At 42.0% G+C, this 14,762-nt stretch overlaps 1 protein-coding gene across 3 annotated transcripts in view; it reads right to left on the minus strand.

The window, feature by feature from the left end:
* The window catches only part of LOC109571941 (zinc finger protein 665-like), a 137,775-nt gene that overhangs the window by 19,840 nt on the left and 103,173 nt on the right, over window positions 1-14,762 (minus strand). For all 3 annotated transcript variants that reach the window (XM_070772299.1, XM_070772297.1, XM_070772298.1), the window contains 3 exons: window positions 14,056-14,114; window positions 3,702-3,773; window positions 2,342-2,424 (listed from right to left, as the gene is read on the minus strand). In XM_070772299.1, the coding sequence (XP_070628400.1) occupies window positions 2,342-2,356 (15 nt within the window). In that variant the 5' untranslated portion in view covers window positions 2,357-2,424; window positions 3,702-3,773; window positions 14,056-14,114. The remainder of the gene's footprint in view (window positions 1-2,341; window positions 2,425-3,701; window positions 3,774-14,055; window positions 14,115-14,762) is intronic.

Below are 14,762 nucleotides of genomic sequence, written 5' to 3' on the forward strand. Positions count from 1 at the left end.
AAAAAAGAGACAAGATCTTAAATCTGAAATCTATTTTTAGACCTCTAGGAAGCAGAAAACAGAAAACAAACTAAACTCGTTTAGCAGAAGGAAAAAGGTAAATAAGAAACCAGAGATACAATAGAAAGTAGAAAAATATAAAAATCAACGAACCAAGAGTTGATGTTTTGAAAAAACTGTATAGGAAAACCCCCACCTAGACTAAGGGAATGAGAAAAAAAGATTCAAATAACTAAAAACAGATATGAAACAGGAGTGATTATAACTGAGGTCAAAGAAAGTTTCTAAAGTACTATGACCAATAATGCCTATAATAACAGAATATAGGAGATACTGACAAATTCTCAGAAACATACAAACTATTTTACTTATTAAGAAATAAAAAAAGTGAGAAGCATTGAAAGTGAAAGTGTTAGCCACTCAGTCATGTCTGACTCTTTGTGACCTCATGGACTGTAGCCCACAAGGCTCCTCTGTCCATGGAATTTCTCCAGACAAGAATACTGGACTAGAGAGCCTCTCCTTTCTCCAGGCAATCTTCCGACCCAGGGATAAAACCTGGGTCTCCCTCACTGCAGGCAGATTCTTTATGATTTGAGTCACTAGGGAAGCCCATTATAACTAGAGAGATTTGAAAAGTAGTCAGAAACCTCTAAGAAAAATACAGGACCAAATTCTACCAAACATTTACAAAAGAATTACCACTAATCCTGCTAATTCTATGCAGCAAGCACGATTCTAATAGTTTGATGATTTTCCAAAGACACAAGAAAGGAAAACTAGAAACCAATATCCCTGACAAATACTGATGCAAAATTAAAATACTTACAAACCAACTTCAACACATATTTAAAAGATCTGGAGAAACAGACACAGAGAACAGACGGAGCGAGAGGGGAGGAAGGAGAGGTTGAGATGTATGGAGAGAGTAACACGGAAACTTACATTACCATATATAAAGTAGAGAGCCAATGTGATTTGCTGACTGACTCAGGGAACTCAAATAGTGGCTCTTTAACAACCTACAGGGGTGGGATAGGGAGGAAGATGGGAGAGAGGGGACATATGTATACCTATGGCTGATTCATGTTGGTATTTGGCAGAAAACAACAACTTCTGTAAAGCAATTATCCATCAATTAAAATAATTTAAATAAATAAATAAAAAGATTTGACACCATAACCAAACGGATTTTATTCATGTATGGCAAGGAGAAGTCCATATACAAAAATCAATTAATATGACACACTACATTAACAGATTAAAGGGGAAAAAAAACAGGATCATCTCGATGCAGGAAAAACCATTCAACAAAAATTTGACAACCTTTCAAGATGGAACACTCAACAAACTACAAACAATACATTATACCAACATCAACATAATAAATGCCATTATGAAAAGAGAACAACAATGGGGAAAGAACGAAAGCTTTTCCTCTGAGGTCAAGAAGAAGGCAAGGATGCACACTCTGCACTACAGTTCAACAAAGCACTAAAACCCTTAGAGCAATTAGATGAGAAAAAGAAATCAAAGGTACCCAAATTGAAAAAGAAGTAAACTTATCTTCTTTCCAACATGACAAAGTTTCATCAGTAAAAATCATAAAGAATACAAAAGAAACATGCTATATCAAAAAAGGTTCTTTAATAACCACCAAAGGATCAATCAACCAATTAACTCATTAAAACTGCCATGACAATCTTTGTAGAAGCAGAATAAAACATGGTGAATGTCAGAGAACTATTCAAAGAGCAAACAGCAAAACTCTTGAAGAAGGAAGATGGAGGTCTTTCTATTTCAACAACTATTACAAGGTAATCAAGGTGATGTGGTACTGGTATAAAAACAGATAAATAAACCCACTGAACAGAACATAGTACTCAGACATACTTCTTTGTGTATATGTAAAGTATATTCACAAGGATGTCAAGATACACAAAAGGGAAAGGACAGGCTCAACTGATCTGATTCCCAGATTTGACCAGCTATTGTGCATACTAACACGTGACTTCCACATGCAGTTTCCTTACCCTGGTTGACAGCAGACAGAGCATCCAGATAGGCCCTAAGCAATCCCTGCTGCCCAAGAGTACTGAGACCCTGTTTCCAACCTGTGGGAGAGAAGTCCTGCCCAGGATGGTGCCCAGGGGAGCCTCCTCACAAGGGCCAGGTCACCAGGTCATGGGGAGATGGGATCTAAGTGGAGACGACAGGGCCTGAGGGAAGGCCCCAGGTGAGTGTGCGTGTACAGGAGTCACACAGGACACTCCAAAGTCAGACACGATTAGTGAGTCCAGAGAAGGGCATTTCAGGAAGGACAGACTAAATATGACCTTACCTGAGAAACAGCCATGCCTCACTCCTTTTCTTTCCTCTTTCTTAACTTCAGGGCTTCCTCAGGCAACACAAGTCTTCAGAGGTCTATCATTAAAGTTGAAAACATACTGTTTAATGCTTAGAGTCAACACATCCCCTTCCTGAGCCCCAACCACACACACAGCAAAGCCCTCACCACGAGGAACAGACAGCCCCCTGTGGCCACTGTCTCAGGAGGGACTCAGGACAGTCAACTCCCGCAGAGAGACCAACATGGGACTTTCCCACACTTTCCCTCAGATCACACTCCCCTCCTGGTGAGGCCTCACGTACACAGCAGCAGGAGGCACCTCCGCTGACCAGGCAATCTCCTTCAGGTCACACAGCAGGCCCTGATCCATCCCCACTCAGAACAGAGCATCCCCTCCTCAGCCCAGATCTGAGCCCTCAGGACTGGGAGGACTCAGAGTCCTGATGCTCAGTGAGGGATCCAGACTGGAATCAACTGGGGCATCTTAAACACTCTCGAGCTGTGGATCAACACAAACTACCTGAAGGGAAATCTCTGGTCAGAGGGTACAAAACATGTGTGTCGGGAGCCGCGTTAGGCATTACTGACAAAATGGGAGGCACGGCCCCAACCCCCTCTCCTTGTCCCACAGGCACAGACCCGGGATGAAGGAGTTAGGTCTTGTGATTCTGACTTGTTTTTTCCTTTCCTCAGTTGAGTTGACTGAAAAGAATGTTAAGGTGCTTATTGTCCTTGAGAGGAGCATGAGAAGGCACAAAGCCTTGTGCAGTTGTGCCCAGAGAAGAATCCATAAAGTTGACATTTGTTCAAGGATCTTTACAAAGAGTGTTCCAGGATGAGCACGTAGGCTGCAGCTTGAGGCCATGGGAAGGATTGTCATCTGAGACCTATTCGTGAGGGAAATGTTTATGGCAAAGGAATTTTGCTGAATTTAGGGTTTAGGAATAATTAAGAATAGTTAGAAGCTAAAAATTTAAGGAATGTTGTAGTGCTAGCATATTTTACTATAGCTTATAGAGATTAGGAATTTCAGAGATATTAATAGCTAGAAGCCATTTCAGGAGATAGTGAACTTAGGGTGCTAGGGGCAAACAGGATTTAGAAAGGTAAGAAATAAACTGAGGAATGTGGTATGCAGCCCAGACATAAGCATGAGTTACAATGTAATCACAAGTTAAACAGGATTCTGAGAGAATTGCTGAAGTAGAAACTCTGTTTGAAGGGCAACAATGTTTTATGGAGACAATAAATCTGGGTGAGGGGAAACTGAAAATGCCAAACTTCTGGCCTAATGCTTTTGTCAAAGTATAAAAGAGAACCTGAAGCTTGAAATAAACATGCAGTCCCCTACCTTGAGTCAGAGGCTGCATCATTCTCCGCCGACACCACTCATCTCTTCAGGCTGATTCCCTGGCTGCTGGAGCTGGACTCCGGGACATGTGTACGCAAAATGGATCATCAATGACAAGTGAAGCCTGGACTGAGCACCATTCAGAGCAGAAAAGCACCCCCAATTCTCTTTTCCTTTACCAGCCTTACTAAGGTGTAACTAACAAAAATGGTATAAATGTACTGTGTACAAAGTGATCATGTGATAGACTCATACACTGAATAATTAATATACTCGAGTAAGTTATACATCCACCTATGAGTACACTGTATTATATCCCTCTGGGCGAATCTTAAGGATACAGAAACACTACAGGGCAGCATGAAGTACCTCAGATCCCCAGAACTTACTTATTTTACAACTGAAAACCTCTACTCTTTGACTACCAGTGCCCAATTTCCTCTTCCACTCAGCTCCTGGAAACAGCCTTATTACTCGATGGCTTTATGAGTTTGACAATTCTAGTTTCCACATACTGTCTGTCCTCCTTTGTCAGGCTTATTTAACTTGGCATAATGTTCTCTAGGTTCATTCATTCTGGCATAAATGCAGGATCCTTGATTTTTATATTTATATATAGAGAAAAAATAGTTCATGAATATACAGTATATAATAAATATTTCTATACCACACTTCTGTTACCTATTCTTTTGTCAAGAGACATCTGGGCTGTGTCTACGCCTTGGCTACTGCAAATCCAGTCACACTCATGGGACTGTGGACATATCCCTGAAAAACTGATTGCTTTTCCTTTGGATATCTGTCAGAAATGGGTTTGATAGACTGTAGGCCTGTTCTATATTAACTTGTTAAGGAACTTCCATTTTCCAACATAGCAGTACCATTTACATTACCACCAACAGTGCAGTTAAGATTCCGTGTTTTCTGTACTGTGCCTGTATGTGTGCTTATTTGGGGAGGGACAGGAGTGGATAACAGAGAACGCAGCCTGGCAGCAAGACAGTTGCAGCTACATCTTCTAGAGGATAAGCCTCCAGGCTGCAGATCACTGTGGCATCGCTGCCCTCTGATTTTTTGGAGCCATCCTCCCCTACGTCATAGGACTTTATGACTCTTTTCAGGTTGGGCCCAGAGATCCCTATCGAGCAGGACCACCTTATAACAAGCATTCTGTGATCTTAACCTTAGTACTCCTATTTTCCCGGCAGGACTCAAACAAACTTACAAACTTTCATGGTGTCCAACAGAGTGTCCACAGAGCCCACAATGAGCCTCGGACCCTCTTATACAAACACAAAGCATTCCAAGCCCTGATAACTCATGCATGAGGCAAAATACAAAAGAGGACACCCAAGGATCCACAGACACAAGACACCATATTTTCATTTACAGTGAGTGATCCAGGTCAAACATCAAAATCTCCAAAGACTATGAAAACGACGGATCATTCCAATGATGCACATGGCCCACTGAGACCTCAGCATCTTCCAAGGAAACAATCCAGATTCTCTTGGCATCTTCGCAAATGCACATGAAGCTTTCTTCACTGGCAACCCCAAGTACACAATGATACCAAAGTTGATGCAAAAAATGACCGGAGATGTTCCCTGTTATTCTATGGTGCCTGCCTGTTAAAAGAGCCAACAAAAGCCAGGGAGTGGAGTGGATGCTGGGGGCACCTGCTAGAACCAGCCCCTCAAGCCCAAGGCTCCCATCCTCCTGCACCCACAGGTATCTGCGGTATTCAGCTCAACCCATGTCCAGTCATCTAAAGACATTTCCAGTATCAGGTACTGCAGCCATGCTGGGAAGAAGAGGAACACTATGAGCCCTAAAAAGAGGGGAACCAGGAAGGACTCAAAATAACCCGTGAAGAAGGGCATTAATTTCTGCTGATGGCAACTGATACAGAGGCAATAAACCTGGGTAACATGAGAGAGACTGTTAGGAGGGGATGGGGAGACCTCTATGAGCCTAGACTTGAAGAGTGACAAAGGGCCTGAGCCAGGGTGACCTGAAGATGAGAAAAGGAACTACAACACCAGACAGAAATGGTTTTGGTATTTGGAAATAGAAAAAAGGTAAATGAGACCAGGACAGGTTGAACCATGAGCAAAGGGTCAGCTCCGGGGATGAGGCTGGAGACACTGACAGGGCCCTGAGCTTGACAGAGGGCTGTGGAGCCACAGCGATGAGTCAAGCTTTTGTCCAAGAACAAATGAAAGCCCAGTGGAGGTCTGAACATCAGGACGTAAAACAACAAAAAAAAATCTCCCTTCAGATTTAGCCTTATTCATAGAAGTCATCTAATTCTGAGCCTGTGATCCTGCCCCATCCTACAGTTTTCCTTTTCATTTTTCATTCAGGGAGGACTGGGATCTATTTAAAATTCGAATTACCACCAGAAACTCCCTCCAAACCAGAACTGCCACACACAGACACACAGCCAATTTGGCTAATCATTTCAGGGGTCAGTGTTGCTCACACTCAGAATTTCAGTCTAGTCTCTCATTTCCATGTTACAAGTGGGCTCCCTCAGGCCCAGAGAGAAGCCGTTTATGAGAAGGTCTGAGCTGAGTGAAGAGAACCGGGTATAACTGAATAATGAAATGGGAGGCTGAAGGGCAAGAGGGCCAAGTTTGTCCTTATTGCCCATCCCATTTAACACCAGAAACATCTGTCATGTATCTGAGCAAAAGAAACTTTTCTTTCAAGATTGGGTCAAAGTGATACCAAGCAGGTAATTCTTTATTATAAGACTGCAGTAAAATATTTTAAAAACACAGAATTTCACATATATATCCACTGGTACAAAAAACAGTGTAAGCAGTCAGCTTAGAAACATGATCTGAGCAATCTGTTTCATTATGAATAGAGAGGCTCTGTTGGAGGTTCCAGGTCAATCCAGCCCATCCTTCCTCAGTTGCACAGAAAAGTTAAAAAGGTACCTGAGGGAAACATCTTCATATCAACACACAGCTCACTTTTTTTCACTGATCATAGAAAATGGAGAAAACAGACCATTGGACTAACCAGTTAAAGTAGGTTTTTTTTTTCTTTTTTTGAAAGGAAAGAATGAAGCATTTTATTTTGTTGGTTTTATCATGTTAAATGTTCTTTTATTTTCCCTTTTCTCAAAGAAATGCTTTTAATTTCACAAGATCTAGTGTCATACCTCTGTTATTCTCTGGTAAAGAGCTGAGACCAGAAATATCCATTTGTGTGTGCACACATAAACACATACACACAATTCATGTCCTTGGTAAAACCACAGTTGAAAATATGTCTATTTTATTACACGATGTTGAGAGGGTAACAGGCAGGAAGGCCAGGGGGTCTCCAAATGGAGGAAATAGGCTGCAAGTGTCAGGCATTTTTATCTCCTTTAAGCAGCAGGAGGAAACAAACTGGGTCTCCAAAGGGAGGAAATAGGTTGCAAGTGTCAGACATTTTTAACTCTCTTAAGCAGCAGGAGGAAACAAACTACCGATATTTTTTTCCTTCTCTGTACAAATTTAAAAGGAGGTTTCACTTAAAATACTGTGTTGTCATAATGACACCTGGGGTCAGACACTCAAGACAATCAGGACTGAAGGTGCCCAGGGGTCCCCACACAAGCTCCTGTTTACAGCTGAGGAACCCCGGGTATTAATAACTGTTGGGGGCCAATTCATCGATTTCCTTTTAGATACTGGGCAACTTACTCCGTGCTTACTGAAGCCCCTGGCCCACTTCCTTCCCAATCCACTTCCATAATGGGACTGTCTGGACAAGCCAAAGGGTATTATTTCAGTTATTCTTTACGTTGTAACTGAGATTCTGTGCTATTTTCACACGAGTTTCTGATTGTGCCAGAGTCTCCCTCACCCCTTTTGGGGAGGAATATACTGAACAAGGTTGACACCTCTGTTTTCATAAATATGGAGCCCTCCCTTTCTCTCCCTTTAGTTGAACAAAATATAAATCCTAGAGTACGGGCTGATGGAAAATCTGTGGGTCAAGCACAAAATGCTATTCCTATAGTTGTCAAGCTCAAAGACCCACTTATTTCCACATAAGAAGCAGTATCCACTGAAAACTGAGGTTAAGGAAGGGTTAAAACCCATCATCGAAAATTTAAAGGAGCAGGGACTATTAGTTCCATGTAACAGTCCATGCAACACTCCTATTTTTGATATAAAGAAATCAAATGGTAAATGGAGACTAGTTCAAGATTTACAAATAATAAACGAGGCTGTAGTTCCTTTACACCCTGTGGTGCCTAATCCTTATACTCTATTGTCTGAAATTCCTGAACGAGCCAAATATTTCTCAGTAATTGATTTAAAAGATGCTTTCTATTCTGTGCCTTTGGCGGAAGAAAGCAAATTTCTATTTGCCTTTGAAGACCCTATGCACCCAGCTTCTCAGTTAACCTGGACAGTTTTGCCCCAGGGATTTCGTGACAGTCCTCACTTATTTGGACAAAGTTTGTCATGGGATCTACAAAACTTTAATAGCTCTGAAGCGGTGGTGTTACAATATGTAGATGATATTTTGCTCTGTGCTGAGACAGAGGAAGCTTGTTCAGGAGCCTCAGAAGATTTCTTAAACTTTCTGGCAGGCTGCAGTTATAAGGCATCAAGAGAAAAGGCTCAGATTTGTCAACAATCTGTTAGATATCTGGGCCTAATTATATCAGAAGGGACTAGGACCATAGGCCCTAAGAAAATTAAATCCATACTAAATCATCCCCTACCTATGACTTTAAGACAATTGAGAAGATTTCTGGGAATCACAGGCTACTGTCATATTTGGATTCTGGGTTATGGGGAACTTGCCCAGCCTTTACATAAACTTATAGCTGAAACTCAGCAGGCCCCAACAGACAAACTGGTTTGGTCTCCAGATACTCAAAAGGCTTTTAAGTTTCTTCAGACTGCCCTCCTGCAAGCTCCTGCTTTGGGCTTGCTACAGGGTCAGGATTTAATTTGTCACTGAAAGAAAAGGTATGGCCTTGGGAATTTTGACACAAGCCTGAGGGCTTCACGAGCAATCTACCGCTTATCTAAGCAGAAAATTAGATGTAATTTCATGTGGGTGGGCCCACTGCCTAAGCGTAATTGGGGCAGCGGCTTTATTAGCACCTGAAGCTTTAAAAATAATTAATGGACAAAACCTTACTGTACTGACTTCTCATAAAGTGAGTGGAATCTTAAATTCTAAGGTTAATATTTGGATGGCAGACAGTAGACTTCTTAAATATCAGTCATTATTGTTAGAAGGACCAGTAACTAAGCTGAAAGTTTGTGGAAATTTAAATCCTGCCACTTTCCTTCCTGAGAAGGAAAATGAAACACCTGATCACGATTGTTCCCAATTCCCAACTTTACGCAGCTTGGGAGGATCTAATGGATAACCCATTAGACAATCCTGACATGGAAATATTTACAGATGGCAGTTCTTTTGTTCGGGATGGAAAGCATAAAGCAGGTTACGCCATGGTGACTGCTGAACAGGTTTCAGAAAGAAAATCTCTCACCCAGGCAACCAGTACTCAGTTAGCGGAGCTTGTGGCTCTGACCCGAGTTCTAGAGTTAAGCAAAGGGCAGCGAATAAATATCTACACTGATTCTAAGTATGCTTATTTGACTTTACATGCTCATGATGCAATATGGAAAGAAAGACAGTTTAAAACAGCAACAGGAGAACCTATTAAGCATTTCAGAGACATCGAGAGACTTTTAACTGCTATATATTGTCCTAAAGAAGAAGCTGTTATGCATTGCAAAGGGCACAGCAGGGATAAAGCAGCTGAAGGTAATCAGCTGGCTGACTGTCAAGCCAGAAAAGCAGCACTTTATGAAACCCCTTCACTGCAGACGCCTTTGATCTGGACAGGTCCTGTGGAACAGGAAATACCACAATATACTGAGGAAGAATTAGAAAGACATGAGAAAAGAGGAACTAACATTACAGATAATGGATGGTTACAGTCGGAAGATGGACGATTAATAATTCCTGAAAATGCTCTATGGAAAATTCTTAAGGATTTACACCAGAGTTTTCATTTGGGTGCAGAGAGTACTTACCAAATGGCTTCTTGTTTGTTTGAAGGTAAAAACGTAATGAAAACTTTAAAGAACAGTATCAAAAGGTGTGAGGTTTGTCAGAAAAATAACCCAAAGACTGAGAACCTAGCAATAGGTGGATTACAACGAAGTGGAAAGTATCCTGGAGAGGGCTGGGAAATTGATTTTACTGATATGCCAAAAGCTAATTGATATTCTTGCTTACAAGTTTGGGTAGATACTTTTACTGGATGGATTGAAGCTTTTCCCTGTTGTAGTATGCAGGCTAAGAAGGTTATAAAGATTTTAATCCATGAAATTATCCCCAGGTTTGGGCTGCCACGGAGCCTTCAGAGTGACAATGCCTCCACATTTAAAGCTGTTGTAACTCAGGGAGTATCTAAAGCTCTAGAAATAGAATATCACTTACACTTATAAAGATTGGGAGACCCCAATCTTCAGGAAAGGTTGAAAAAGCTAATGACATTATCAAAACATATCTGTGCAAATTAACTCAAAAGATGCAGGACAATTGGATTAAAGTCCTACCCATAGCTTTAATGAGGGCTCAAACTGCCCCCCAAAAGGAGGGACTGTCCCCCTTTGAATGTAATTATAGAAGGCCTTTCTTACACACAGATATCGTTACAGACCCTGAAGCCTTGGAATTAACTAGTTATGTAACTCAGCTCTCAGCTCTTCAACAGGCATTAACAGAACTCTGGGAGACAACTCCTGACCCAGCCTCTGAGTCAAGCAAGCCTCTATTTGAGCCAGGAACCGAGGTCCTCATAACAACATTGGGATCTGGGGGCCCATCCCTCAAGCCCCTCTGGGAAGGCCCTTACCAGGTTATTCTTTCTTCTCCCACAGCTGTCAAAGTGCCAGGAATTGATTCGTGGGTACATCACACTTGAGTTAAGAGGTGGCACCCTGACCAGAACTAAGTGACTTCATTTTATGTCTTTACTTTCTATGCTCTGACTTCGTACTTTTCAGATGGGCCTGATAATCTATATGAGCCTACTTCAGCTGACTCCAAAAATCCTGAGTGTGCCGTTTGATCCTCAAGACAATGCCTTCCTGTCCTGGGCTCACCCCTACGCTGCATTCCACAACTGGTCTAACTGCTGGGTCTGTGGAGCACTCCCCTCTTCATCGGTGAAAGGCTTCCTGTGGTGAACATCTCCACTTCAAGAAAAAGACTTTCTCCAAGTCTGCAAATACCTTTGACAACAATCATATGTGATGCCTCTTCTTCATCAGATGACATCTACCAGCCCTAAAATGGACTGGTGCAACACTTTGTACTTTAACTATGGACATAACATGACTTTTAATTTTGATTATACATTGTCTCGGTTTAATGACTATTGTGCTACACATAACACAAATGGGTCTGGATCTAATGGTTTTTTTTACCTGATGTTTATCAAATATGGGATGAGGTTATATGGCTAACTCCTGAAAAAGGACATCTAGTATCTACTGCCCCTATATGCTGGGAACAAAAAGAGCCATCCCCAAAAGTTAGCCAACAACTTAATTACAATGATTGGAAACAATTGGGATTTTTGCCTCAGGAAATATGCAACGTAATCATTCCCATGTTTTCCAACCCTGATTCAGGTCCTCCCTTTGTCTGGCCAGGCACTAATTGGGACTGGATATCTCAGTCAGCTGGCTTGCTCCAAACGGGACCTATTGGATATGTGGCTCTTACCTATGGGCATGGCTTCCCCTTGGTTGGATAGGGTGATGCATCCTGGGTCTAGCCTTTACTCACAGCTTTATATTTTCAGAGCTTCCAGAAAAGCCTGCTAATTTACACCACCTTAAAACTCGGTGGGCAAGGTCTGTATTTCACTGGTATGATTATTTGGCTGAAGTCTTTGTTCCCTCTTTGGGAACTACAGATGTTATGCTACGAGTGGATGCTTTGACTAACTTTACTCAACAGGCATTACAAGATTCTCAAAAAGCTATTTCAGCTCTTAATGCTGAATAAGCACTAATTAGAAAGGTGGTTTTACAAAACAGATTGGCTTTAGATATTCTGACAGCTGCACAAGGAGGAACTTGTGCCATTATTCATACCCAATGCTGTACATATATACCTGATAGGAGCACTAATGTTACTCATTTTACTGAACACATGAACAAGATGACTGGGGCTATGGATATTCCTGAAGCCTCAATTGCCTCATTTTGGGAGATGGTAACTAGTGCCCCATGGTGGAAAACTATCTGACTTACAATAATTCTGATTGTTTTGTTTTTGCTGTTTGCTCCCTGCATCTGTAACTGTGTAACTGGATTTGTTTCTAGTTGCATGAAAGCTTTTAAGTGACAAATGGTTGTGTTAGGGGAAGCACACTGATTGAAACCGCCCACCCTGGCCAGGCACCATAGTAACCATTTGCATGAGTTGTTTTATGACAAGAGATCCTGATACGGAATACGGAACTAATGAGCCACCACCAACCTGAAGAGTTCGGGAAAGGTCGAAAGGAGACACAGAGTGTCTGTCCACTTCCCAGAATCCCTCTTGCTAGCATCCATCTTGGCTGAGCGATGCATGTGCCACCAGGAAAGACTCTGAATTAGAATGATTGGCTAAAGACCACCCGGAAACTAATCTCATCACCATAAAACCCGAGACTCGGAGCCACGTGGCAGAGCAGTTCTCCTGGGTTCCCTTACCCTACTGGTCTCCACGTGGGCACCCTTTCCCAATAAAATCTCTTGCTTTGTCAGCACACGTGTCTCCTCGGACAATTCATTTCCGAGTGTTAGACAAGAGCCCAGTTTCGGGCCCTGGCAGGGGTCCCCCTTCCTGCAATAGTTGCTCAAACTCCTGCTACTGCTGCAGCTTCTTCCAACTACTACTTGGGGCCCCTGGATCAGACATCTTCAGTATGAGGGTTAGGAGAATATGTTGCCTCAGCAATTTAGGGACAACACCCCTTGTCAGCTCGAAAGCAGTTATGGAACGAGAATGATGCCCCTTTTCCCTAGGCAACATAATTCTTCTAAAAGAAAAGGGGGCAATGAGACGATAACAGGCAGGAAGGCCAGGGGTCTCCAAATGCAGGAAATAGGCTGCAAGTGTCAGACATTTTTATCTCTCTTAAGTGGAAGGAGGAAACAAACTAGCGGTATTTTTTTCCTTCTCTATACAAATTTAAAAGGAGGTTTCTCTTAAAATACTGTGTTGCCATAATGACACCTGGTTTCACCTGAAGTTAACTATTCTCAAACCTTGAGTTAACCAATGCATTTTTCTTATGGAAACGTTTGTCTTAAGCTATGTTAATAGACTATGCATTTACCCCAGACTCTGTCTTCAAGTTGGTTCTGCCTAATGGCTCAAAACCTACTTCACAAACCAGTATGTTGTACTCAGATACTGTTCCCCTAATCTATGTAAACAAAACTATTTGTATGGTAATCTGGCCTTCTACAAGATTCAAGTTAATCATTTTATGGCCTGGGATGAATCATCTGGTGCCAAGATTATTCCAAAATGCATCTTATGGATGAGGGGCCTGGTGCCATTCTGAGTTTTAAAACATTCCTTTCCTTCCTTAACAGACTGCTACTGACTATAATGGCACCCCACTTCAGTACTCTTGCCTGGAAAACCCCATGGATGGTGGATCCTGGTAGGCTGCAGTCCACGGGTTTGCTAAGAGTCTAAGAGTCAGACACGACTGAGCGACTTCACTTTCCCTTTTCACGTTCACGCATTGGAGAACAAAACGGCAACGCACTCCAGTGTTCTTGCCTGGAGAATCCCAGGGTCAGAGGAGCCTGTTGGGCTGCCATCTATGGGGTCCCACAAAGTTGGACACGACTGACACGACATAGCAGCAGCAGCAGCCCCCCCATTCTGAACCCTCTTCCACCTCCCTCCTTACCAGATCTCTCTGGGTTGTTCCAGAGCACTGGCTTTGGGTGCCCTGCTTCGTGCATCAAGCTTGCACTGATCATTCTATTTTACATATGGTAATTTACATGTTTCAATGCTATTCTCTCAAATCATCCCACCCTCACCTTCTCCCACTGAGTCCAAAAGTCTGTTCTTTACATCTGTGTCTCCCTTTATTGCCCTGCATGTAGGGTCACTGGTACCATCTTTCTAAATTCCATATATATGCATTAATATACAGTATTTCTCTCTTTCTGACTTATTTCACTCTGTATAATAGGCTCCAGGTTCATCTACCTCATTAGAACTGATAAACGAGGTGACATTTTTGCTAAGTATGCCACAAAATAGTCTAAGATGATTTACTACTTACCAAAGAAAATTTCAAATGTATGAGATGAAGGGAAGAAAGCACTCAGGCAAGGAATGAATCTGAAAAATAGTTGAAACAAAAAACTGTGAATTATTTTTAATCTAAAAATCTGGTGTCAAAGTTTAAAAAAATGTGGAGAATAATCATATTTAGAAAAGGATGATACGAGTAGAATACTGGAAACTAAAAAAGCTTATTTCTGAAGTTAAAAATGATTACAGAAACTCAATGAATTAAGACCTATTCCAAGCTACAAAAAGCACCGTACATAAAGGAGAAAATGTGAATCCGTTTAAAAAAAAAAGTGTCCCCTTAAAAACGCTACCCAATAATGATACAGTGGATAAGAATCTGCCTAACAATGCAGGGGACATGGGTTCTACTCCTGGTTCAGGAAGATCCCACAAGTACAAGCAACTAAGCCTGTGCACAACTACTGAGCCTGTGCTTTGGAACCTGGGAGCCACAACTCCTGAGCCCAGGGCACAGAACCGAAGACAACACAGACAAAAAATTAATTAAAGAAAAAAAAGCTACCACAGAGTGACACTCTAGAGTCAGTCATTTCTTGCCCCAGGTCTCTTCTTCCTTGACCTCTATCTCATGAGAGGACAAGGGAAGGGGGTCACTCACAACTCAGTGAATCAAGCCACTGCCCCAGGCTCAACAGGGTTTGCAAATGAAAGTCATCTTCTGCCACAAGTAAT

This window comes from Bos indicus, chromosome 18, assembly GCF_029378745.1.
Source record: "Bos indicus isolate NIAB-ARS_2022 breed Sahiwal x Tharparkar chromosome 18, NIAB-ARS_B.indTharparkar_mat_pri_1.0, whole genome shotgun sequence".
NCBI classification, from domain to species: Eukaryota; Metazoa; Chordata; class Mammalia; order Artiodactyla; family Bovidae; genus Bos; species Bos indicus.